This window comes from Spea bombifrons, chromosome 2 (genome assembly GCF_027358695.1).
Source record: "Spea bombifrons isolate aSpeBom1 chromosome 2, aSpeBom1.2.pri, whole genome shotgun sequence".
NCBI classification, from domain to species: Eukaryota; Metazoa; Chordata; class Amphibia; order Anura; family Pelobatidae; genus Spea; species Spea bombifrons.
The window spans coordinates 84574402-84599169 of NC_071088.1; the positions used below are offsets into that span (position 1 = coordinate 84574402).

At 36.0% G+C, this 24768-nt stretch overlaps 1 protein-coding gene across 2 annotated transcripts in view; it reads right to left on the reverse strand.

Annotated features, from left to right (window-relative positions):
* Nucleotides 1–10135: 10135 nt before the first annotated feature.
* ALCAM (activated leukocyte cell adhesion molecule) overlaps nt 10136–24768 on the reverse strand; it is a 33592-nt gene continuing 18959 nt past the window's right edge. Inside the window, exons 4-16 of one of the 2 annotated variants that reach the window (XM_053454989.1) lie at nt 23250–23314; nt 22690–22777; nt 21503–21685; nt 20502–20629; nt 19122–19251; nt 18504–18616; nt 17597–17729; nt 16948–17081; nt 16311–16443; nt 15792–15830; nt 15097–15202; nt 12668–12784; nt 10136–11926 (exon numbers count right to left, since the gene is read on the reverse strand). In XM_053454989.1, coding sequence (XP_053310964.1) covers nt 12697–12784; nt 15097–15202; nt 15792–15830; nt 16311–16443; nt 16948–17081; nt 17597–17729; nt 18504–18616; nt 19122–19251; nt 20502–20629; nt 21503–21685; nt 22690–22777; nt 23250–23314 — 1340 coding nt within the window. In that variant the 3' untranslated portion in view covers nt 10136–11926; nt 12668–12696. The remainder of the gene's footprint in view (nt 11927–12667; nt 12785–15096; nt 15203–15791; nt 15831–16310; nt 16444–16947; nt 17082–17596; nt 17730–18503; nt 18617–19121; nt 19252–20501; nt 20630–21502; nt 21686–22689; nt 22778–23249; nt 23315–24768) is intronic. The other variant, XM_053454990.1, reaches the window with a different exon arrangement.

Genomic DNA, 24768 nt, shown 5'->3' on the forward strand with positions numbered 1-24768 from the left:
CCATACTTCAATTTTTTAAAATTCAGATATTTAGTGGGAGGTTCTTTACAACCTTTTACACTGTACCAAAGAAATACTTCTGGTTGTTGCAAAATGTAATAGTTTTTGTTTTTTATCACTATAGCATATTTGTTTCTATAGGTCTGTGTATGATGTTTTTTTTCTAGAAGAATACCCATTTAACAAGGTGTGCTGATCTGTCACTCTGATACTGCAAAATTGGAGAAATATGCAGGTTTGTTGGAAGACAGGCAGAGCAGGGTCTCGGTTCAGTAATGCAGTTGATGGAATGAAAGGCAATAACTTTTTATACCTTCGTGCACAGCACCTACCCAAGGGAGCCAGAGTTCTTCTACACTCCTGAACCTAGGTGAAAAGTGGCAAAAATTCTGATTGCCAAGCAGTCAGTCCTAATCTTTTCTTACTTAGAGTTTGCAGCATGTCTAATGCACCGAGCTGGAAAACTGTAAATGTTACAGCAAGCTATTAACCTTACTAGTCAACCACAACCTTTCGTTTCCTATGATACTCTGCTTTTTCTTTCTTTGAAAATAATCTGTTCCCATATTTTTCCCTTTGGAGCAATTTTAGTGGAACAGGAGAGCTTTACAGATTTTAAGTGTTTACTAAAAAGCTGAAGTCATCTCCCTCTTTCCTGAGACTTTGAGAATGCTATAAACATGTTTGCGTATAATAATAATTACTACAAGTACTCAAGTTATTTGAACTTTAAATACTTTATGGCTCAATTAAACAGAAGTACAGGTACCAGCGACATTTACAAATATATGTGTGGCTTTGTGAAAATGAATTCAACTAAATATGTACTTTGGTGTATTATAAAATACACGCCACTTATATAACACACCGAATGTTCTGCAGTCAGTTTCAATTATAGTAAGCCAGCTTGTCTAATTCAATATTATTAAAGTCATCAACATTATGCTAATGTTACCATTTGAACACTAACATTGAATGCTTTCATTTCTGCACAGCGACTCTAGGGTTTTTAAAGAAGCTTGTAGTGTACAGTAAAATGTAGAGTTACATAAGCTTTTAAGACCTTAGAGATGTGTTCCTCCCAAACTTTCTCTATAAAAACTGGGAGTCTGAAGTGGACAGCCATATTGAAAAACTAATAATAAACTGTCATACTCTTATAAGCTGACATAGACTTTCATGGATTTGTGGTCTGTAAGGTATTACTGCTTCCTTCTGCTAGACCATCAACTTGATGCCAACAATCCTTTATAGTCTCTTGGCCTGGTTTAAGCTGGATCCTTGTGATTACCATTGTTCTGCTAATACAGACACTAGGGATCTGAGTCTTCCATAGACCCTAATTTCAAAAGCCGCAAGCACTAGAAATGCTGTACTCATAGGTTTCTACTCCTTATAAATAACTGCACAATTTATAAGGAAGAAAATACACAGGGGTTCAAATACATGTCAAGGCATGCAATGTAGTAAGCCAAAAGTATGACTAGCATAGTCATTATGCAGCAGTGGTAGGGGTCTACCTAACAGCCTGCTTTATTCTAGATGGGAAATACTATTTAGAATTACACTTTTGGTAGTTTGATGTTCTGGCCTCACAGGTAAACTTTTTAACCAACAAATACTTTTTCTTACTAGCTGTTTGTAAGTAGGTAAATGACTTGAGACAGTTATCTAGCAGCCATGACAGATGCACCCTAGATGTCTGGACCAGCCCCACCCAACCAATTTAACTAATGAACTAATAATAATAGTTAATACTTAACACGGCACCAATAGTGGGGTTGAAAAGGCCACAGCCAATGTATTTATTTAACCAAGCTGTTGCCACACAACCTAAACCAAAACTAGGTGCATTAACAGGGCAATGACTACCAAACTGAACACAATAAATAACATAAATAATTAACATGAAAAACCAAAAACACCCATAAGCTAACCAGGTACCAGCAACACAGGGTAGGACATACCTGGATGCCCAACAACAATCACCACGAGCTAGGAACCTACCACCAAAATGACACCAAATGCCCTCCCCCACAGCATTCACCCCTAGATGCCTGGTAAGCTTCCACCCCTGACAGTGACAAAATTAACCGCCCAACCAACATCACAAACAAACTATACGAGGTAGGGTCACACACAAAATGGCCCCTAACCTAATGACACCTACCCTTAAATAACATCCCAAAACTTAAAAAAATGCTGTCAGGCCTAGCCCTACTCGGCATCAATATGTTTTGTGCTATTTTGTGTTTCCAGTGTGACATGGCAGGCTGTATATAAACAACATGTAGTACGTTTTAGTACGGTCCTTTATTGTGTATCTGTGCAAGGGGTTATAGAGATGAGTAGTAGGGAAAATAGGGTTGACTGTTTTAACATATGAATCTGTATTGTAACCATGTTTAAGCAAGGGCCTACTTAATATGTCCTGTTTATCCTTATGTAAAGTTGTGGCCTGCCTTACCCTGCTAAAAAGTTTGTTTTTGTTCTGTCAGCAACAGACCACAGGCCATGAAGACCAGAACCTGATTAGTTTTTTTTAGATACCCCACCATGAGCACCAGCAGCTCATTTCAAATAGTTTTAACTGATTACATAATTTGTGTTCACACCAACCTATGACTAACCTAAATCAATTTTTCTTTTGTAGCTCTTGAAGCCTAGAGTCTGACACTACTGGACTACACAATGTATTATAGGAGTAGCAGGCTTTGCAGTCAGGGTCCCAACTTTTATATTCCACAATTATCCAATGAAAATGGCTTAGCTGGTCCTGTATAATGCATAATGCAATAGTGGAGGATAGTTCACTGACGATGGTTCTTCATAATGTATAGTGACATCAAAATGGTCAAACTCAACTCTCTTTTTAGTCACGTTTTCATTGTGTTCTGAGAGCTTTGGTTAACCATGAGACAGACAATGGCGTTAGACAAATTTTTTGGTTACCAAGGGGCTTCATCTGCTGTTTGCTAATATGTTAATATTATTAATTTAGGAATTTTTGGTGTTTTAGTTATAATTGAGACAGGTAAGAAACAATGATTGTTTCACTTTAAAATAGCATGGATTACAACTAGATAAAATAAAACCAAATTTAGGATGTGTGTTGGTTGATATCCCTTGTGGACTGTGCATGGTAATTTTGCTTTTTGTCAGTGAACTCATGTCATTTTGCAATGCAATGCTCACGGTTGGCACAGGAGACCAGTATTGCAATATGTAAGAAAAAAAGAGGAATTCTAATTTGTTTCTCTGTCTACCCGAAAGTTCCTCTTAAAGGGATAGAAATGTGGGGGGAAATTAAAATTAAATAATTATACAAAATTTTTGTGTTTATTTGAAACGTTTCAGTTTTGTTTTCTCAGCTTAGTCTAACTCTTCTAATTCTAAACATATAGAAACCAAAACCTGTCACAATTTGTAGCAAAGGTGTCCCTTAACAATGTTTCATAAATAAGCACTGAAGTGTATATGCTAGGGAATAAGAAAAGTAAAACACAAGACGTTATTAAAATAAACAAGTCTGTAAAGGATTTAAATGCAATAAATCACAAATCTAAAGCTTTAGTTGAAAATGAATCTCTAAACTAGTATAAAGAATTTTGCAAACATAATAAAATTGCTAGAAAAGTCTGAAAATTAAGGGGGATTACAAAGAAAGATAAGTAAATTTTCAAGTCCCCCATTTTTGGCAAATGCCAAGTAATATAATTGCCCTTGCTTTCCCACATTTTGAAATCAAATTGCAAGTTTATCCAGGGCAAAAGAGGGTTCTCTCTTGCCTTGCTTGTTTACTTCAATGGGTTTCAACTAGGAGTGGCTAGCTGAGTTTGAAGATGGCCACATAGACCTGGAGTTCTAGCTCTCGTCTCTCATAGCCCTCATTCTCTCTTTACTCCTCTCACAGTCCTTAATATCCCTGTCTCATTTCTCCTCTCACAGTTCTCATTCTCCCTATTTCCTTCCACCTCTCACAGTCTACATTCTCCCTATATCTCTCTCCCTTTCATATTCCTCATTCTCACTGTCTCTCACCCTTAACCTTTAGCACCCATCATTATCCCTACCTTGCTTCCTCAAAGCCCTCATTCTCCCTATCTCTCTCTCCCTCACTCTCTTACATCCCTTATTTTCCATATATATCTCCCCCTCTCACAGTCCTCATTCTTCTTATTTCTCGCTTTATGTCTCTCCCCTTTGCACAACCTTTACTCTCCCTCCTTCCTAATTCATGACAGATATTGTGAGAGCTTGTGAGAGTGGATACTAATTCATACAAATTGAGGATTTTAACAAAATAAATTAAAACTTGTAGGAATCTGAATGCACAAGTATATTAAACACTGAAGAATTCCATTGGGACCTGGAAAAACCTGGTAGCCTCCCCTACACTACAGAGAGTAATGGTGGAGAATGGATCCTGCGTTGTTACCTCCTATTAGTTACCGGCCTGTCCTGTTGTGTGTGTTTGGGTGTCGGTGTGGCGGAGCCTGTCCTGGTGTGTGTGTGTGTGTGTGTTTGGGTGTCGGTGTGGCAGAGCCTCTCCTGGAGTGTGTATTTGGTCATCTGTTTCTTGGCACTTTACTTACTGTAGTAATAAATTGAACTATTTAATTTTTACTTATCCAGAGATAAAACATCCTCCTGAATTTGTAATCACATCAGAGGACACAACTGTCTAGGCCCAGAAATCAGTGAGAGGAAAAGTATTATGTGTTATTTAATCTATTTCAATCCGCATATTTTATTAGAAGGGATCAGTAGCACTAAATTGTGGCTTTAGGTGTCCCATGTATGATGACTTTTTTTAGTGTACTGATGTAATCCCAATCTCTTTAGGTCCCTTTATAGTGTACTATCTGTATTTATTTCCATTAAAAGGCCAACCAAAATCCTCAGCACCAGGCCCATGATGCTCTTAATCCGTTCCCTGGAGATGACACTTTCACTCAATAGATAAAATCATGCATTTAGCATTTCAACCAAGTCAAAATACATGCATAATAATCAGCAATGAAAGAGGAATGAAACAGATTATGCTTGCATCCCTTTTTGCACTGGGAGACCCTCAAAGCTATATATTGTTTCACAGTGTGAAGTGGGCTGTGAGGCTAAACGCTAGGCATCACAAACTGATCTGTGGCATAGTCTCTTAATTGCTGGAAGGATCCCACTTTAATATCTCGAAGAAATACGTACAAGCCTATGTAAATATCTGTCTACGTGATCATGATCATTCACTATTGGTTACCAATTTTGTGGTTAGTTAAAGAACAGGATTCTTATGCCATACTCCCTATCCTATTCTCAAGCTCCCAACGTCCCAGGTTCAAGGACATGTTCAACCCTTATACCAATATGACTCAAACTATTACCCCCCCCTTTGCATCACAATTCTTTTACACACACTACACACATGGTTGACACCAAAAAGGTTAAAAGCATTACTTGGTGCTGTGGTTTAAGACAGATCTGGGTACAGCTGGTTAGAGAACAAGTATTTTGGTAGCCTCATCCTGGGGTATAATGTTTTCAAATCTTTCAAAATCTGACTCAGACCTACTCTTAGTGACAAAGTCCCTCAGGTTAGTATTTTAAACTTCTATGGAGAATGTGTTCTCAAATCTCTCCTCTTCTTCTCACTTCTTGTCTTTTTGCACTTCAGAATGTTCTTGTTCTTTAAACTCTATTTCGGCTTCCCGATCATGCTGTGCTCCTTTCTTATCCTGCAATCTTCCTGTTCGGTGAGCACAGCAGCAAGTATTGTAGTTACCACGATGAATAGAGTATAAAATAGAACTGTGAAGTACACTCAAAAAATAATTTATTAGAAAAAGCCAATAAAATGCTAACATTTAAAACATTTTAACATGTTTTCATCAAAATGTATCTAGCTTGCTTTCACCACAGATGGCTGGCGTTAACAAAGTTTTACTTTCCTACGGGATTCTCAAAATGAATTTGTTAACTCACTTCATTAAACCTTTAAAGTCCTATTGAAATAAAATCTTTTAAATTATACCTTCTAAGTTGTTCTAAATAATAATAATTTACCTGTTAATAATAGTAATAAAATATAGCACAATAAGCTATTTAATATCTTAACCCTGAAATTCAGAACTTAATCTACTTGTTTTAACCTTTGTTGAGTTCCTTAGATGTTTAGTCACCTTAGGGAGAGTTGACAGTAGAGTCTGCAGGAGAGTTCCTTCACTAGTGAACAATAGTGAGCTTTTTTTTTTGCAGGAGGAGCCTAGTTGGCCCTATATAATGTATGGCTAAAGAAGTGAGATTATACATTGAATTATGAATTATACAGGGCCAGGTATGCCCTTCATACTGGAGATACTTGCTAGATATGGCTCTTAATTAATAGTGATGTGTTTTAAAAACACAACTAATCCCTTTGCGTCACTGCAGGTACTTCATGTAAATTGCAAGCTGACAGTTTGCTAGAACCTTTTACCTAAAGTAAAATGACCGATCTAATGTGACATCACCCATCTCAGGAAATATTTGATGATACAAGTGTCCATCTATAAACTGTATGTCCTACTACGCATTCCAGTGCATAGAATTTTGCTCATTCAATTAAGCAATGTTATCCAGATTGTGCTACTAAATCGTCTGGATGAAAAAAGATGAAGAACAGAAGCCTGAAAGTTTTGGCCCTGTATGAATCTGCTCTTCATGAATTGTTGCTGTTCCCCATGTATAAGACGCACCTTAATTTTGGGGCCCGAAATGTGAAAAAAAATTTATTACATGGTTATTGAACTCAAGTTTTATTTATCATAAAATTCATACTCATCATCCTCATCACTCCCATACATTAACTGCCCCTTAATTAACCATAAAAACCCCATCAACCATAACGGCCCTTAAATTAACCCTAAAGACCCCATCAACCATAATGACCCCTAAAGACCCCATCAACCATAATGGCCCCTAAATTAACCCTAAACACCCCATTAACCATAACTGCCCCTAAATTAACCCTAAACACATCCCCTAACTTTCAGCAGCCCAAATATTATTTATTTTTTTTACTTACTGTTAGATGAGCTGCTGGGCCATGTGGATGCTATCAGGAAAGGGGCGGGTCCGATTTTTTAGTTCTCCAGACCCTTTTTAAATTGTTATATTTTGTATCATGTAATCACAGCTAATATGAGAATTTGTGTGTACGAAACAGATTTTTTAAACTTAAATCTAAGTTTGCTTGTAGCGTCAAAAAGCTCTCCAGCGGTTTGCTGAATTACCACTCCCTTTATCCTTAGAAGTTAAAAAGAAAAACACTGAACACTCTTTGTTGCTCCAAATTAAAAAAAAATTGTTGGTGGATTGTAAAAGAAAATGAAATAAAAGCTTTAGTAAGCTCCTTTGAGCATGGTACTTATCGCCTTTTAAGTCAATCGTTAGCAATGTGTTATTTCTTAAGCCCTTTTTAACCACTGTATAGTGCTGTAGAACATGATGGAGCTTTATAAACCAATTTATAAAACAATATAAAGGGAAAACATTGGCAAAGCAACTAGCTCAAAATCCACAGAGCAAACTAAGCCTCACAGCGCAGGACATTTTCCTGAACCCAGAGTGTATTAGGAGGTTACGTTTGGAATGGATATAAATAGAGGGGGAAAAAAAATATTGCTTGAGATGCCATCAAGTATTTTTCAACCGGCTTGAAGTAACACTATATTACAATACAACAATAAAATGCACTCATGTATGAAAGTGAAAAGAGGAGGACTTTAAAAAAACATTGATGTCCCCATGACATTATAACATCTAGTTACAAGTAGGGCTGCAACAACTAATCGATAAAATCGATTAGTTGAATCAATTTTATCGAATATAAGATGAGGGTTTTTTCAGAGCAAATGCCAGACAGGAGGATCCGCCGCAGTGCTGCAGGGGACCTGGATCCTCCTCTCTGGCAGCCGATGGGCTTCACATGACCTTCCGGTGCTCAGTCATAGAAGCTACCGCGAAAGTGCCGGCCAGCAGCAGAGGTTGTCTACGCACATCACGCAGACTAAATCGGCCAACTAATCGATCATGAAAATAATAGTTAGTTGCAGCCCTAGTTACAAGTGAAATCCTTGAGGTCAATAAAGACCCCAAAGTGATTCAAAACCAAAAAAGAACCCCCAATAAAATAAAAAGGGGCAAAAATGTAAAAAAAAAAAGAAAAAAAAGGCTAGTATATGTTTTTCATATGGAGTATTATTCTACCTCGGGGATGTTGCTGATCCTATATAAGTTTGTTTTTTTCTTCCTCAACAGTGACACCTAACTTGTGGAAGCAACCCCAAGAAAGATTGCAAAAATGTTTATGTTCTGCTTCAATTTTTACTATTTCACATGAACTATACATAAACAAATAGCATCAATTAAAGTCCCTTGGGTCACTGGAAAACAACGTATAATATATGTGGCCACGGTAAACATACAAAAGGTGTGGTCTTTAGCAGTAGGTTGGGGAAATCCTGACCACAACAGGGTTAATACACATTGTTCATTAATGGGGTTGTGTGAGAGACTAAACAGTGCCTATAAGGTACTACCATTCAATAAGCATCTGTTTAGAGAGCTTGAAAATCAAACATCTTCCTGCATAATTGAAGAGGCTGCTGATTAGGAGGCTACATTCAATTACAAAGTTTACACTTAAAGTGAAACCTATCATGCCTTTCGTTGATTAGTAGGGTTTCCAGAAAAAAATATCAAATTTTAAATTGCAAAACCTGAAACGCTCCTTTAACTGCAAAAATTAATGTTTTAATTAGCATAACTCTTTAGTTGCACAGGTCAAAGGAAGGAAATTGTCGTTTTAGTTGCTGTTAGTGTTCAGGTTTATTAAAAAAAAAAATAGATTTGAAAAATGTAGTTCTGTATGATATAATATTTGGGAAAAGAAAGTTAAATATTTACATAAAATGAACTAAGCAAAGCAAATAACTGTTTTTTCATTTTAACGTGTTTAAATGTATTCTTTAACCATGTCTAGCATTGATGATACAAAGACTGCTTAAATTTAACAGATCATACCATTATAATGCAGTGGAAAATGTCATTTGTTTAATCCATGTCAGTACTCTGCAGTGGGTTGATATTAAAAAAATCTGTAATTACTGCCCAGACACTACAGCATTCACACATTTCTAAGTAACAGTTTTTTAACCACTTCAGTAATATTGGTAGCTGTAATTTGCACCACACTTAGAATTAATTTAGTAGGAGTGATTTTCTCTCATTTCTCTGTAACAGAGACAGTGAAGGCAAAATTATACAGGCAAACACCCATTATTCCAGCATCTGATTAGACTCAAATGTGAAAACATTTTTATATGCGCTCTTTTTCATGATATATTAACCGTGTAGCTACAACACAAATATGGCTGAACATGGACTTGGGCATTCCCTTCTTTGATACGGATTTAACAAATCTCTTTATTTCAGCATAACCTGGAGAGGGTGATTTGCAAGCTTCTGGATTTTTGTTTCCTTAGTTTCTTTTTGCAGCTTCACAATTCTTTTCTAGCTTAAACTCTTTTTAGAGCATGTTGATAGTCGGCTATGACCAGATACATACCACAAAACGTTGCAGAGCAGGAATCAACAGCTCTTAGCTCTAACCTTCCAAACCACTTTAGCATTAGAATGTTAAACCCCGGTGGCCCAATAGATACTCTTAAATTCAACAAACCTTTTGTTATCCTACATATACACACCGGTGGCCCAATAGATACTCTTAAATTCAACAAACCTTTTGTTATTCTACATATACACACACACACATATATATCTATAATATATATATATATATATATATATATATATATATATATATATATATATTCCACAGTAAGGACAGCAGGTTTTACCTGAATTGACTCCATTGCAAACACACACACACACATATATATATACATATAGACACATGCATACACACACACACACACACACACACACACACTGCTGCCTACACTTTTAGTGACAGTTCATTTTAAATAGCTAAAAGTGCACGTTGTGTTTTGTAATGTTCATCACCTAAATCACTAAATGTACAATACACATAAAAAGCAGTAACATTGAAATAAAAACGCAGTTGCAAAAGAGAAAATTCTTTTTTTTTGTTTGTTTTTAAATCCAAAAAGTAATCTGTGACAATCGTTCAACATTTCTGCTTTGCATTTCCTGAGACCACCACACACGCGCACACATTGACTTTTTTTTTTTTGCAGTAAATACATATTTTACATTCTTTGAAAACAAAGTGGATTTGCAAGAACTAATAAACCTCACAATACTGTATTTACTCATGATGCTGTTGCCAAGCACTTGTAATACCAAGTTTAGGCATATGGAATCTATATTTTATAAAGTTACAAATTTCAAATATAACAAAAAATACTTCGGTATTTTATTGTTTGTTTCATGGTCGATAAATTATGTACCAATTAACACAAAATGTTGTGAAGGTGCATACATTATCTGTAGTGGTTAATACAAAAAATTAAATAAAATAAAACTTCATTCTTGCTACGCACTGCGAAGCAGATGCCACAATAATGAAAGTGGTTAAGGTCAGAGTGTTTAACTGTTTTGTGCTGCCAGTTGTTAACATGTATTTATTTACATGGGCTTATGGAAGCAGCTGAAAAACAGCCCAACAGTCTTCTCTAGGGAGTCAGAATGCATTCTATTGCCTCCAATAAGGGGATGTAGATAAAACTAGATATACTTTCTAGGGGTGCTGAAATATTCATATTTAATGACCCAATGCTTCCTACTAAATTCCTGAATATGAAGGAATGTGGTGCCCAGATAAACATGTTGCTGCCCATGGATTTCTAGATGCACCACTTAGTTTTAATTTATAGGTAAACATATGGGCAACACAGGTCTTTATAGCAGCAACGTAACTTGCAGACTATTACAAATCATTTATAGCATAAGCGTTCAGCTACAAAACAACTTTACTACTGCCTTTTTTTTTTTTTTTTTTTACACAAATACTTATTTGTGATTTGGCCAATTACTGTTGTAGATTGTCATGGAGACTTTCAATTAGTGATTTTGCCATATTTTTAGAAAATATGAAATACAAAGACAAAACAATTAAAGATAAAGAATGGAAAATGACATTCACTTAATTTACCCTTAAAATATAATTTTATGTAAATAACTTTCAATGTACCATTTACTGATGACAAGGAAATAATGAGGGTAATAAATTAGACGGGAAAAGCTGCAAAGGCTATAGGACAAAATGTTACTTTTGTAGTTATGTGTATATTTTTGCAATTGATATCTGCCAAACAATGTCTCTGTAAGGCAGTAGGAAAAAACCCAAAAGGCAAAAACCTAATGGTTTCATCTGGTTCTAGGAACCCACTTCTAATTAACTTGATTAACTGAAGCTTAGATTTTAGTAAATGCAATTAAAAGCGTCCCTTCAATGATCACAAAACAACATTTTTTTTATACATTGCAACTCATTCCCTTTGCAAAGTTTTACTGGTAGCAAACAGAATTAGAAATGTATCTGCATATTGAACAGCATCATAAAAAATAATAACATTATGCTATACATTAGAGTAACAGCATCTCTCAGAACAAAGCCTTACAGTGTATAAAAATAGCTACGTAAAAAAAAAAAAATACATAAAAGGCAAACAAAACAAATCCTCAGTGCAGACATTTACATAAAAAATAACAGAACACAACATGGTAAGCTATCATGGCTGTTGGAACAGTTTTTGTTGATCCATTACGGAGATATTTTTCCTTGTAATCCTGTGATGACTTGGTACAAATATATATATTACTCGAACCATGGATAGTCCCAGCTTCTTCCTATAATCCATAATTACAATCCACATTCATGCTTCAAACTGGTCATTATGGTTCCCTGCAAAACATAATATTTTTAACAGACATATTATTTCAGTTATAGGAGGCTTACAACAGCCGTGCAAATCATTTGTAAAGTTGCCTATTTAAAAATCATACCATATGGTTAGCAAAAATAAAGGAAATTTCCACTGATTAGTAAAATAACTCATTTATTTTTACACTTCACAGCACATCTTGGTCATATCTACATCAAAACAGAATTTTGTGCACACTGCCCATATTGAATATGGGCAGCAACTAGGCCTTACTTAGAAGGCCAGCGAGTTTTCAAAAATACTGGGCATACTGCTTCGTGTTAAATACCAGTTTGGTATTTGGAGAAATGAAAACTGTGGCAGGTTTAGAGCCCTTGGGAATAAATTTCACACTGTGAACCATTGAAATATTATACATATGTATACTGCTATATTTGTACATGTATGCCAAATCTGGTTTAGCCACACACCTTATCAGAGCCACAATCTTAACAGAGAAACCAAACAGCAAGACTGGAAATTTTCAGCAATCTTGTGATTTTTTAACAAATTCTTTTACCATTAGAAGTTAAATTGTTTGCCCCTACATGCAAAAAAAGCAATAACCCCACAAATGCATCCAAGTTAAAAACAATGTTTAAATGCTGAGGTATGTCTTGGTTGTGGATTTTCACGATCACCCCGGTTGTCTGGCATGTAAAGTTTGCCATTACGTACTACGAAGATGTCTGGATAGCAGCAACTTGACAATGCAAACTCACCTTCGGTACTTCACAACTGACGCTATATCTTAGGCTTCCGATTTGTGATTGTTTTCTTCCAGCTTTTTGTTTTCTTCAGTGTTACCAAGTTCTTTTCCTACATGTTTTGAAGCCGAGCTAAACAAAAAAATTGCAATGATCAGGATAAAGGGGAAAAAAAAAAACACACAGACTTGTAAAGCAAATCAATTTAACCCAGAAGCGAGATAAACATTCCCTCATGACTCCATTGGCAGTCATAATAATCCCACATCATTCCAATGTAAAACATGACGCTTTAGCGACAAGGAAAAGTTCTCTTTATACATTCATCAATATCAACATCCCTCTATAGCTACCTCTCTGTCATTGTTTCGGGCATAGAAACCGCAGTATAAGCAGGTGACAAATACGGCAAACATATAGGAACAAATCTTTTAAATGTGATGACAGATCAATAATCCACACTTCCACGCAATTTGAAGGAAAGAGGTTTGCTCCAACGAGGTAGGCCATGCTTTATTAAGTCATCACATACTATAAGCAATCTACAGTGTTTGAACGAATAAAAAGTAGATTTTCATGCGTTCATTTTTATTTGCTAAACACTTTATCACTTCTGAATTCAAGCTTTACATAAAAGAAACCATTAAAACCGTGCATGCTGACAGCGGGAGGGTTTTTAGTAGACATATGTTATTAAAAGTCAAGAAGGTAATTGCTTTGAATCAATGTGTGCTGCTGGCTTTGGCAAGGTTCAGCACTATTCCTAGGACGCTTGCCTACTGCTATGCGATTCTTTTTATAGGCTACCATACATAGAGCTAAGAAGGACTTTAGCCAAGCCAGCAGTTGGTCTCGGAAAAGGGCTACTGTGTTATCGATGGGACTCTAAACCATTTGTGTTAACACCTCCCTCAAAATTGACCGTGCAGTCCAAAAACTACTGAAGATCAGTGTATATTCAAGTATTCATGCCAGATTAAAAAAAAATGCAGGCACAGAATAAAAGGCATCATTTCAAGAATATTAGACAAAAGGATACCATTGAGAGAATGTGATGAAAATTCCACACTCCAATGTTTCTTTTTGGCTTGAGAGAGCATGAAAAAACGGTATTGTTTTGAACATGAAATTTTACTTGGCATGTGCATAAAATACAAGCAAGACACCACGTAATAATGTGTCCCATGGGGCAGAAAATGAGAAAGCCTGCTACAAGTATATGACAAAAGCTCTAAAACACTCCAACAGGCAACTGAAAGGTAACAGCTAATGCATGGAAGTGATTTTAACAAAGGGCAACATACATTTTCTACAATTGTTCTTGCTTTTTTGGCTGCCTATTAGGACTTTAGCAGAGTGTACTAGTAATGATAAAAGCAACTATATATTCAGTATAAACCCCGTCAGTAACAAAAAGGTGCACAATGCAATCGTTGCAAATGCCAAAGACCTTGAAGCAGCCAGAAATCATCAAGCCAGGAATGTCTGAAGTGCTGCTTGGAATTTCAGGTTCAACAGGAAAATCTGCTTTGCTGTACATTATACAGACATTAAACGTTAAATTGTATTTAATTGTGCCATCTTGTTCCAGTTTAGATATAGCAAACTAGTGTTAATCACATGTTAAGTGATTTTATATACCGTAACATCTAGACTGAGGATAGTCTTTAAATTAGCCAAGTAGAGCACTTGAGGTCCATTATTGCCCTCAGGAATGAAATCACATATGTTGGATCAGTACACAAAAACAAGGCAGCCCCACGAACAATACAACAGATGCATTTTTCCAGCAGTAAAGTATTAAAAGGGACACATTATACATGTTGTATTGTCAGCGTGATTCTTGAAAGGGAAAGAGAGCTGACTATGTATTAATACATTTTCTTCTACCTGATGGGATTTCTAATCTGGTTATTGTCCTACTGTAATACAATTTATCCTCACAATGATCAAGATTTCCAAACTAGAACTGACCCAGATTCAAAATAATTTTAATACAAATACCAATTGATATAAAAACCATTACGTTCCTCTTGTAAGTGACAGACATGTAATACTAGCATATAAACATCCACCTTCTCCCAACATCAAATACTTAACGCAGTAAGGGAAATTGAACATGCATGTGATATACGTACAGCGATCCTGAATCTAAAGTAAGACCAAAGACTGATTGCGGTTTCAGTCTTTACCTAGGAAAAATGGGCAGACTAGATTGCTCATATAGTTCTTATCTGCTGTAAAATTCTATGTTTCAAACCATCACCTCCATTATAAAATAGATTTTCCCTCTTGACCCCGTGAACAAAGATGTTAGCGATCTGTTGATCTTTTCTTTTTTCCTACTGCCCTCACTTTGGTTGCCTAGTGTTAATTCAAGCACAAATTTCTACTGAACAAAAGAAAAATCCTAATTTAAAACATCAAACTGAATTTCAATTTACCTTGATCTCTTCATGTAAAGCCAATAAGCTAATCCAGCCACAAGTGCAGCCAGCAGCAGGCCAACGACAATTCCCACAATGAGTTTTGCATGGTCGTTATTGTCTTCTATAAAACAAATGTTTTTGTAAGTAATAAACCTATAGACGCCGTGGATTCCTTTGCATTTATCACATACATAATGGCTTGTACATTACTTCAACACATATGCGCAACCGAAATGAATGAAATGAGATGAGGAGGACTGACATTTGCTTCATGTCACTATTGCATACAGTTGATTCCCTATGACTTCTCAATATTGTAAGCCACCAATTAGAAATAATATTGGAATCAAAGCAATCTTAGCCCCAAGTTCTCTAGGTTTTAGGTTTCTTTTTTGTTTTTTGCTTCTGGGCCAAAGATGCCACAGCTGTTTTGCAGAAAAGCTTGGTTTAGACATGGCTCCTTCTGTTACATTTTAACTTCCAAACATTGGTTTCTTCAGTTTAAGAGATGTAATAGTATTTTGCTTAAGCTTCCAAAGATGGTATTGCATAAACATAATAGCTAATAAATTATGTATTGCTTAAGACAACCCTAAATCATAATGTTCTTCATAAGATTCCTGTTGTTCCCAGGGGAAAACCCATAGAAAAATTGCTTAGAGGAAAAGAGAGCTGGAGAGGCCAGTTGAAAACCTTACTCTACTACTTACCACTTCTACCATTAGGCTCATCTCGATCTACGATGTTGACTGAAATGAAAAATTGAAAATGGAAATTAAACACTATTTTTGGTGATGTGTGCATTAGAAAATCCTTCACCGTATACCTCAGAGCAAAGGTGGAATTTAGAGTTTTGGTCTAATTTTGGATTATGTATATTAAGGTTTGCTTTCCCTAAATTACCACAACACCTAAAAATGTTCACCACCAGGCAAATCAATAAAAACCTCTCCAGTATCCATAGCCTGGGGTAAGGCAGTATGCAAGTAGTTACTGTGCGACAGTGAATGAAGCATTGCCTTCCTACAGCTCTACGACGCTGAGGCAGGACAACGTTTGACAAAAGCACCAATGGAACTGCGTATGGGGCAACGGCAAAAATACAGACAAAGGAGCACAGCACAATTTGCAAGGTAAAATACAGGGCGTAGTGGTTTCAGTGATATATCCATGATATGATGAACACGTATTATGGTTTCAGACCAGACCTCTGTGTATAATTCACTTACTAGCTGAGACATTCAAAAAGCGGACTTCTTTTCCAAGCTTGTTTTCTGCACTGCAAACTACAGTTACATTCTCCTCTGGTGAGATGATAATTTTGGCCGAATACTTCCCGTTACTCAAAGTTGTTTCTTCTGTCTATCGGAGATGAGAAATTGAGAAATACATTTTGTATGCCATCTTGTATTACTCCTGTTCAAAAAATACTCAAGTGCTTTTGCCTCGTTAGTACTTTCTACATATATAATTACAACACACAGCCGGTTTTTGCCGTCCTTTATACCACAAAAGAGAAAAACATTTCAAACTGAGAAATCCGTAGGGTTATAACCAATTTTTTCTATACTTGCCACAGAAATGGACAGAATAGCAAAGCAAAACATGCATGCAAAACACAATTTACATGTCCCTGTAAACTGCCACTAAACTAGCTATGCTTGTACAATACAGAAACACTTTTCCCTATGCAAAGCAGACAATTGCGATTGCAAGATTACAACTGTAGAACCTTTGTGCTCTAGTAGCTTGTGGCTTTGTTGAGTGGAAAGCCTAAAGATTATTCCAACAGCTATGTATAACTTGGCAAAGAGTAAAAGGAAAATACATGTTTTTCTAGGACACATATATAAGAAAGGAACTTACTTTGTTTAAGAAGCCTCCGTTGCCATTACTGGTACACTGCACTTCTGGTTTTGGAAAGCCTTCTACCTCGTATGTGATAGTTTTAGTCTTCCCATCAGAGTTGGCTTTCTTTGACAATTTAAGACGTGGATTTCCTTAAAAGGAAAAAAAAATATGTCAATATGAACTGTTTGAAGTTTCTACGAGTTCCAGTCCTCACTGATTTTGGACAGCACTCTGCTACGTGATAGAGGATGAAATCAAGTAGAGGGGCAATAAAGCTGTTGTGCTGTGAGTCTAATAAAAGGTTAAGAGACTTCAGAAATGTTTGATGTTGAATAAGGAATGGATGTGGAACTCTTATAAATGCTTGAAAATAAACCGAACATGTTCAATGCTTTTTGGTTATGCTAAAGTTTGAAGTATAATTAAAGAGATTACTGCACAAAATAAATTATTATTGTATAGCCCAACAGGACTATTGTCAGATTATAGTTTTTGAAGTAATATTGAAAAAATATTTGGATAATCCTCTTGTGCAGATGGGGCTTGCGCTTCATCACCATATGCAAAAATAGCTAGGACTAACAGCAACATATACCATAAGCCTTAACACTGAAAAATGGAGTGTGTAAAAACTAAAATACGGTAGATCAAGGACATTGCTCACCTTCAACAGTAAGTCTGAGGGTCTCTTTTTTCCTAAGACCATCAACTTCCAAAAGGTACGTTTCACATTCATACAACCCAGAATCTTGATACTGCAAGTTTTTAAATGACGGCTGAGGGAGGATTTTGTGATTCTGTTAAAAAGTAGCAAGGAAAAGAAGAGACGGGTTAAATAGTGATAAAATATTGTAAATACTATGTTGTGTGTCATTTTACATTACATTGGACACTTTGAACTAAACAAATTAAGCGGTAGTCACAGATACGAGGCTGGATTAAAGACCAAAGAGAAATCCCATGCAAATAACAATCCTCCCAAAATCTGGAATGGAATAAATTAGACGTAATAAAGATTAGCTAATTTACAGTAAGATTTATAACCTTTTTTTTTCATTGCAATTTACAGCAGATTTATCGCATTGAATCTAGCCCACTGCATAATTGTACAAAAGTGGCATGAAATGCAGCGCTTATAAATGCCAAAGAATCAAAAATAGAAATATAATTTCCCTGATATAAAAGTGTCTGCTTAGTAAGTAACAGATTGCCAGGAAAGTTGCACTTGTAGCTCACTGACTTCAAGATACATTAGGAAAAGCCAAGTCTAGTGATTTTCTCCTGCAAGAACATCTTGCCTGACCCTGCCTAAGACATGGTTACACCAGGGTGATTAAGTTAAATCACCAACTGAACTATGCATTATAGTTGAACAACTTGAACACTCTCCCTGACAACTTTGCTTTAGTAAATAAACCCCCGGGTGATTTTATACCTGAAAATGTATATTTAATATTTGTAAAAACCATGAAAGTGTTTAGGCGGACATATTTTTAGTAACAGACAACCATTTTTCAGAAATGTCATTTTCAGATCAACAGAACTTGGAAAAGGGCTAGTCAAACACTTACCTTCAACCAGGTGACAGAAACATTTTTGCTAGCAGATGGGATACACGATACAGAAAGTGCCTCTCCAACCTTTTTGGTGACCTCACCACTGGGTGTCAAAGACAAATCTAGATCTGGAAGGTAAAATACAGTATGTCAGGATTAGAAAAAGTAAAGATTTTTTGGCACATCAAAGGCTTTGAAAAAGCAGAAATCAGACAATAGTTAAGTAGTTAGACAGCAGATTTTTTTTTTCCTGTAAAAAATTTCTGTGACAATTGTTCCCGGCAAAAATTATGAACTAGACAAATTTTCCAAAATGAAGGAATTATTTCTGGGAGACATTTGGGCATTCATCGGTACTAGTGACTGTATTTCTAATGCTGCATTCGTTACCAGAAAAGTGTTAACCTTAGCAGATGTAAGTAGGGCTACTACTAATTAATCATATTGTTAAACCAAAGAGTGTTAAGCTGATACCACCTGAAGGTTGGCACCAATGTGAAAAGTGTTCCTTTTCATTATTTTCTTGACAGACTGAAATACATGCAATTAAATATACAGACAGCACATCATTAAGATTGAGAAAAGAGTGGATTGTATAGCAAGCCTCGTCAGAAACAATTGAAAGTTACTTACAGTGCACAGTTACTGTTGTTGATGCAATCATATTTTTATTTAACAAGGAACATTTATAATCCCCTGATGCATTTCTTCTTATGTCTATTATAGGGTACGCACTTGAACCAATTATTCCTTCATCATGGCCCTTTGTATGAGAAAAATACAAACATGGAAATAAGATAACATGGCATGAGACATAAAACTCAAACAGCTACGGATCCTTGGATAAAAACAGCTGGCAAAAATAAGCATAATTACTGTATTTGCTCAATTATAAGACAAGGTATTTTTAAGAGCAAATGCTCTGGTAGAAGTCTAGGGAAACACTGGTAAGTCAGGGGGAGGGTAAGAGTGGCATTTGCGGGGTATAAGGGCTTTCTGGAGGCAGAGTGGCATATAGGGGGTTAAAAGGAATACAAGGGAGGAGCGTGCCATATAGAGGGTTAAAAGGAATACCAGGGAGGCAGAGTGGCATATAGGGGGTATAAGGCATTGCGGGGGGGGCAGAATGGCATATAAGGGAGTAAAAGGCATATCTGGGGGGCTATGTGCATAACTGGGGGCAGGTTGGCAAATAAAAGGAAATAAAAAAATGCATTTTTCTCAATCATAGTTTTTATTAAATATGAAAAAATAGTTTACATGTGAATTAATATTTACTAGTAAAACTTTTTTTCTTATAGGGTAGTCTTATATTCAGGGTCTTTTTTTCCTAAATTAATATTCCAATTTTTTTTTTGGGGGGGGTCATCTTATAATCAGGGTCGCAGTTATGCATTTCAAATAACGTACAGATCACCAAGGGTGATGAAAGAGGACGCATTGTAAGTTAATTTGGTCATCCTACTTATATAGGTATTGTGTAACCATTGTGGGACCCACACGTATTGGTTCACAGACCTGGAAAACTATCTCCAACAAGTAGAAAAAGTTACCATAGAAGAAATTGTGCTATTCAAATTAAAACATTGAATTAAAGTACTCAATGCCCTCATTTAATTAATGCTAAATAGTCTGTTGCATAAAGGAACAGCACGTGCCTCCACTTCACTTACACTGGCACCCTAGGTAAAAGGCAAATGTCGATACCATGCACTTCTGACTTTGGTTCATTCACTGAAATAATGCCGTCAGGAATCAGCTGACTGGTAACCAATGAATGTTTCCCAAAGAATTCTAGTTTGAATCAAGGACTGCTGAGATAATAAAGCTGATAACTGCCGAAACAAGTACAGGAGGTCTGCAACATGTTGGAGTAGTCCTCAGATGTTTATAATGATCCTTAACACACCTAATAGAACTTATTTGGTGCATAAGGCAGCAATATTTTACAATTCATTGGGCACTGGCTCTTTGCAAGTAATGTATAAATGCACAACAATGCTTTAGACTTACAGGAGGGTAAAACAAAAACTCTTGCGGAGGAGGATTGCCATTTCCTATACATTTCAGAGTGATGTTATCACCTTCCTTTACTGTGTTTCTTGGCGAATGTACTTGAATTGTCACCTTCTCTGTAGGGTCTGTAAAAAGAATGGGGGGGGGGCAAAAAAAAAGTCAATTACACACTTATCTTGCACATACTATACAATTTAAACCAGTGAATTATACATGTTTTCACATTAAGTGGGGCAAGATAATTGCCTTAATGCATCCTTTATACATAGGTTGCAGTTAATGGGTGCTTACTATACCGAGAACTGTTCCTAATTAAAAGTGCTACAAAATAAACTCTATAATATAAAACCATATAACTTCAGCAAAATGTTTTAACGGAACATTTTCATCCAAACAGCAGAACCCATTACTATTTTCACTACAAAGGACCAGTAGGAACAATTAAACGGTGGGAGTTTCATCAAGCAGGATTTTAACAGCATTACTTTATATATAGATTAAAACCATCTACTGTTTACAGAACAAAAAAATACAAATAGACCACCATAGGGTCTTCAGGGCATGAACCTGCTTTCCTAATGGATTCTTACATGTTATGCCCTATGATGAACGTATGACTGCTGTAGTTACTGTAGATAGAACTGGACAACAATGCTTCAATGGGTACTTTACATGTGCGTTCAATTACAAAGGTGTCTAATACAGAAGAAAAAACGTCAAAAAAACAACAGCTCTAAGATAATTTTTTATCTAGGCTGTTACATTGCAAACAAAGTAATGATCCTGCCGAACAACTGCCCACAGTTAACATTGATACAAGCAGTAAACAATTAGAAAGACAAATAGACAAAAGCACAAAACAAAAGACATTTTAAATTAAAAAAATATCTGCATTTTGATGAAAAAAAGAACGTAAATTGTCTCAAATGAAACATGCTGAGCACACGTTGGATATTGCTTAGCTTTGTTGAAGTTACATAAATCAGTGTGTCACTTACAATAGATATCGAAAATTGCCAAGTCAGATTCAGTAGATATTTGTCCGTTTGGCATGTGATAGGTGACTGCACAGGTAAACTCTGCATCAATGTCGTCCTTTGTTGCCATGTACTGGAGTGATGACTGCACACTATGAAGTCCACTTGTTGCATTTCTCTCTTTTGTTGACTGTATAACCACAACTGATGGAAAAAAGAGGTTATTATAAGGTTGTTTTTTCCCCTTTTATTCATTAGTACACGTTTCATACAAAATTAGCCCTTTAAGGACAAGCTTTTTTTTTTTTTTTTTTTTTCACTCTTCGTGACCATGTCTGTTTTAACATTTTTGCAGTGCTCGTGGTGGAATTTTTTGTGTGTTTCCCCCCCCACACACATTCTGCTTTAGGTATGAGTTTACAGCTCTTGGTATAAGTCACTGGCAAACAAAACCCCAATACGTGTTCATCTCCTGAGTACAGTGATGCGACATGCATAGATTTGTTGAGTTGTTTGGGGGCTAAAAGGTAACGTTTGGGAGCTGCGCATTTTGTGTTTTTAAATTTTGACAGTTGGTCAGTCTGCACTAATGTCCTATTTTACATAACATTTTTATTTTTCTTTCAACTTTTTTTATATATATATTTTACTAATTGCATTGTGATTAGTAAGCTGGGCTCTATTGACCTGCATGATTGAATGCAGAGAACAGACCCTCTTGCATTTTAAATGCACAAAATTGTTAATCCTTGGCTTGCAGGAGATGTGTTCAACCAAATATGTCTCATGATTACTACTGCGCATTCATGGTGCATTCCTTGCCAGCTAGCAACATCTCTTGCAAACATGATACACCGCCTTATTCACACATGCAGAAAGCTTATCTTTTGATTTCAATGGGAGTGTTTTTCTGCCAGATTTAAGTAGCCAAAACTGATGCAAAACACTTAAGACAGCAGGTGCTTATTTTAAAGGGAAACTCCAAAAGCCCATACTTAATGTTAAATTACACAAAACAAGTATTCGCCAGTTTGTATGTATGTATCTATGTATGCATTATCAAAACCATAAACATGCTTTTTACAGGCTTTATAATATATATCTGAAGAGGGATATAGACTGATGCAAATAATGAAAAATAAGAATTATTAAAGAAGCTTGGGTAATTGACAAAAATGGGACAAAATGCTTAAAATCAATAACACTACCTCCATCCCGTGGTTCAAGGACTTTGCCATTTCTGTACCACGTAATATTGCCATCTGGATAGCTATCTTTTGAAACACATTCTCCAACCTGCAATACAAAAGAAATGTTTGTTTGGTATTCAGTGTATATTATAAGGATTCGGGTCTTGACCTGGAGAATGGGGCAAGCGGTGCTTCACCCGGAGATCTCCGGGTCAAACCCAGAGAGTTCACAGATATGAAAATATAGTATTACACAACTTATTCTTACATGCAATACATCTATAACAAATTTTCAGTTTTTCAATTTTAAGACTGTTTGCCATTAAATAAATTGGTATTAATTTTAGGCCTTTTACTTTATTGGCCTAAATATGCCCCTTGCCACAATGATTTATCATTAATAAAACAAATGGATGGTATAGGCAAACTTCACTGAAATCGGTGTAAAGCAGACCTTTACTTTAATTTGAGTGACTTCATTAAATATTTATTATAGATTCAAAAAATGTGGGCAGGAGCACCAACATTTCAATTGACAGATTTGTTTTTAGGGAAACTATTTAGTCCACTTGACTGACCTTGTTCAGTTTTCCTGTTTCCAAAAATATTGGTTGGTTTAGAATTTCAGGTTTGGAAGAAGGTTCTGTAAGAATGAAAAAGTAGAAAAGTTTCACATCATTCCTTACAGTACAGTATGAGTTTGTACACTGGGAATCACACCAATAGTTATTTTAGTTTATTTTAATGCACATTATATAGTAAACAGATCTACAGTGCTGTGAAAAAAAATTTGCCCTTTCCGGATTTCTCCTGTTTTTGCTAGTCGAATGTTTCAGATAAACGAATTTTAATATAAGACAAGGAGAACATGAGTAAACACAAAATGCAGCTTTTAAACGATGATTTCATTTATTGAAGACAAAACCTATATAACCCATGTAAAGTAGTAGCTGCCCCCTAAACATAACAACTGGTTGTGCCACCCTTGACGGGCAACAACTGCAATCAAAACTTTTTGTGTTTTTTTTTATTTTTTTTTTTTTGGTCAGTCGTGGTTCTTGCCTTTCAAATCTCCCATGGGTACCTTTTTCACATAGTGGAATGGTGAACACTGGGCTTAACTGAGGCCTGCAGTTCTTTACATGTTAGTCTGTGCTCTTTTGTGACCTCCTGGATGAGTCATTGACTGGTAGGCCAGCCACTCCTGTGAAGGTTCATCACTGTTTCAAGTTCATTTGTGGTTCACTGGAGTCCCAGAACCTTAGAACCCTTTGTAACCCTTTCCAGACTGATAGATATCAATGACTTGGTTTCTCATCTGTTGATTTTCTTTAGATTGTAGCATCATACACTGATTTTTGAGACCTTTTAGCCTTCCTTTACTTTGCAAGTTCTATATAACCGATGCTTAGATTCTACAGGGCTGGCAGTAATCACGCGTATAGTAAAATTTAACCCAATTATCAATTACATTTAGATAATTGGTTGATTTTTTTTTTTTACATAGGGCCAAGTAGGGTTGGGTTGCTATTTTTTCCTTCTATACATTAAATCATTTCGTGTTGACTCAGGTTATCTTTGCCTAATATTAAAATGAGTTTGATTATTTGAATCACTTAAGCGGGACAAATATTCAAGAATAGAAGAAATTGAGAAGGGGCAAATACATTTTCGTAGCACTTGACATTTTAGACATTGGATATATACTACTATAGCTAACAAGAACCAGCATCAACCTTTCAGTTTTAAACATTTTCTTTTTAACATTGCAAAATTTTCCACCAATCGACATTGGCATTTATTATGTAAAACACTAAACAGTGGGTAATATGAAAACCTCATGGTGTGTACCATGCAGTACAAAAGACAACCTTCATAAACGGCCCTTTTTCTGCTTTTGTCAATGCGAACTATTTCATTGACACAATTCACCCCATTGTCCCTGATGTACTATGAGAAACAAGCACTTGCATGTAGTTGAATACTAAAATAAATTGAAGATCTCTAACAGGATCTCTCAAAGTATTATAAAGTCATATAAAGTAACAGCTAATGAAATGGTTTGAATGATTCATTTTTGTAATTATGTGCCGGCAT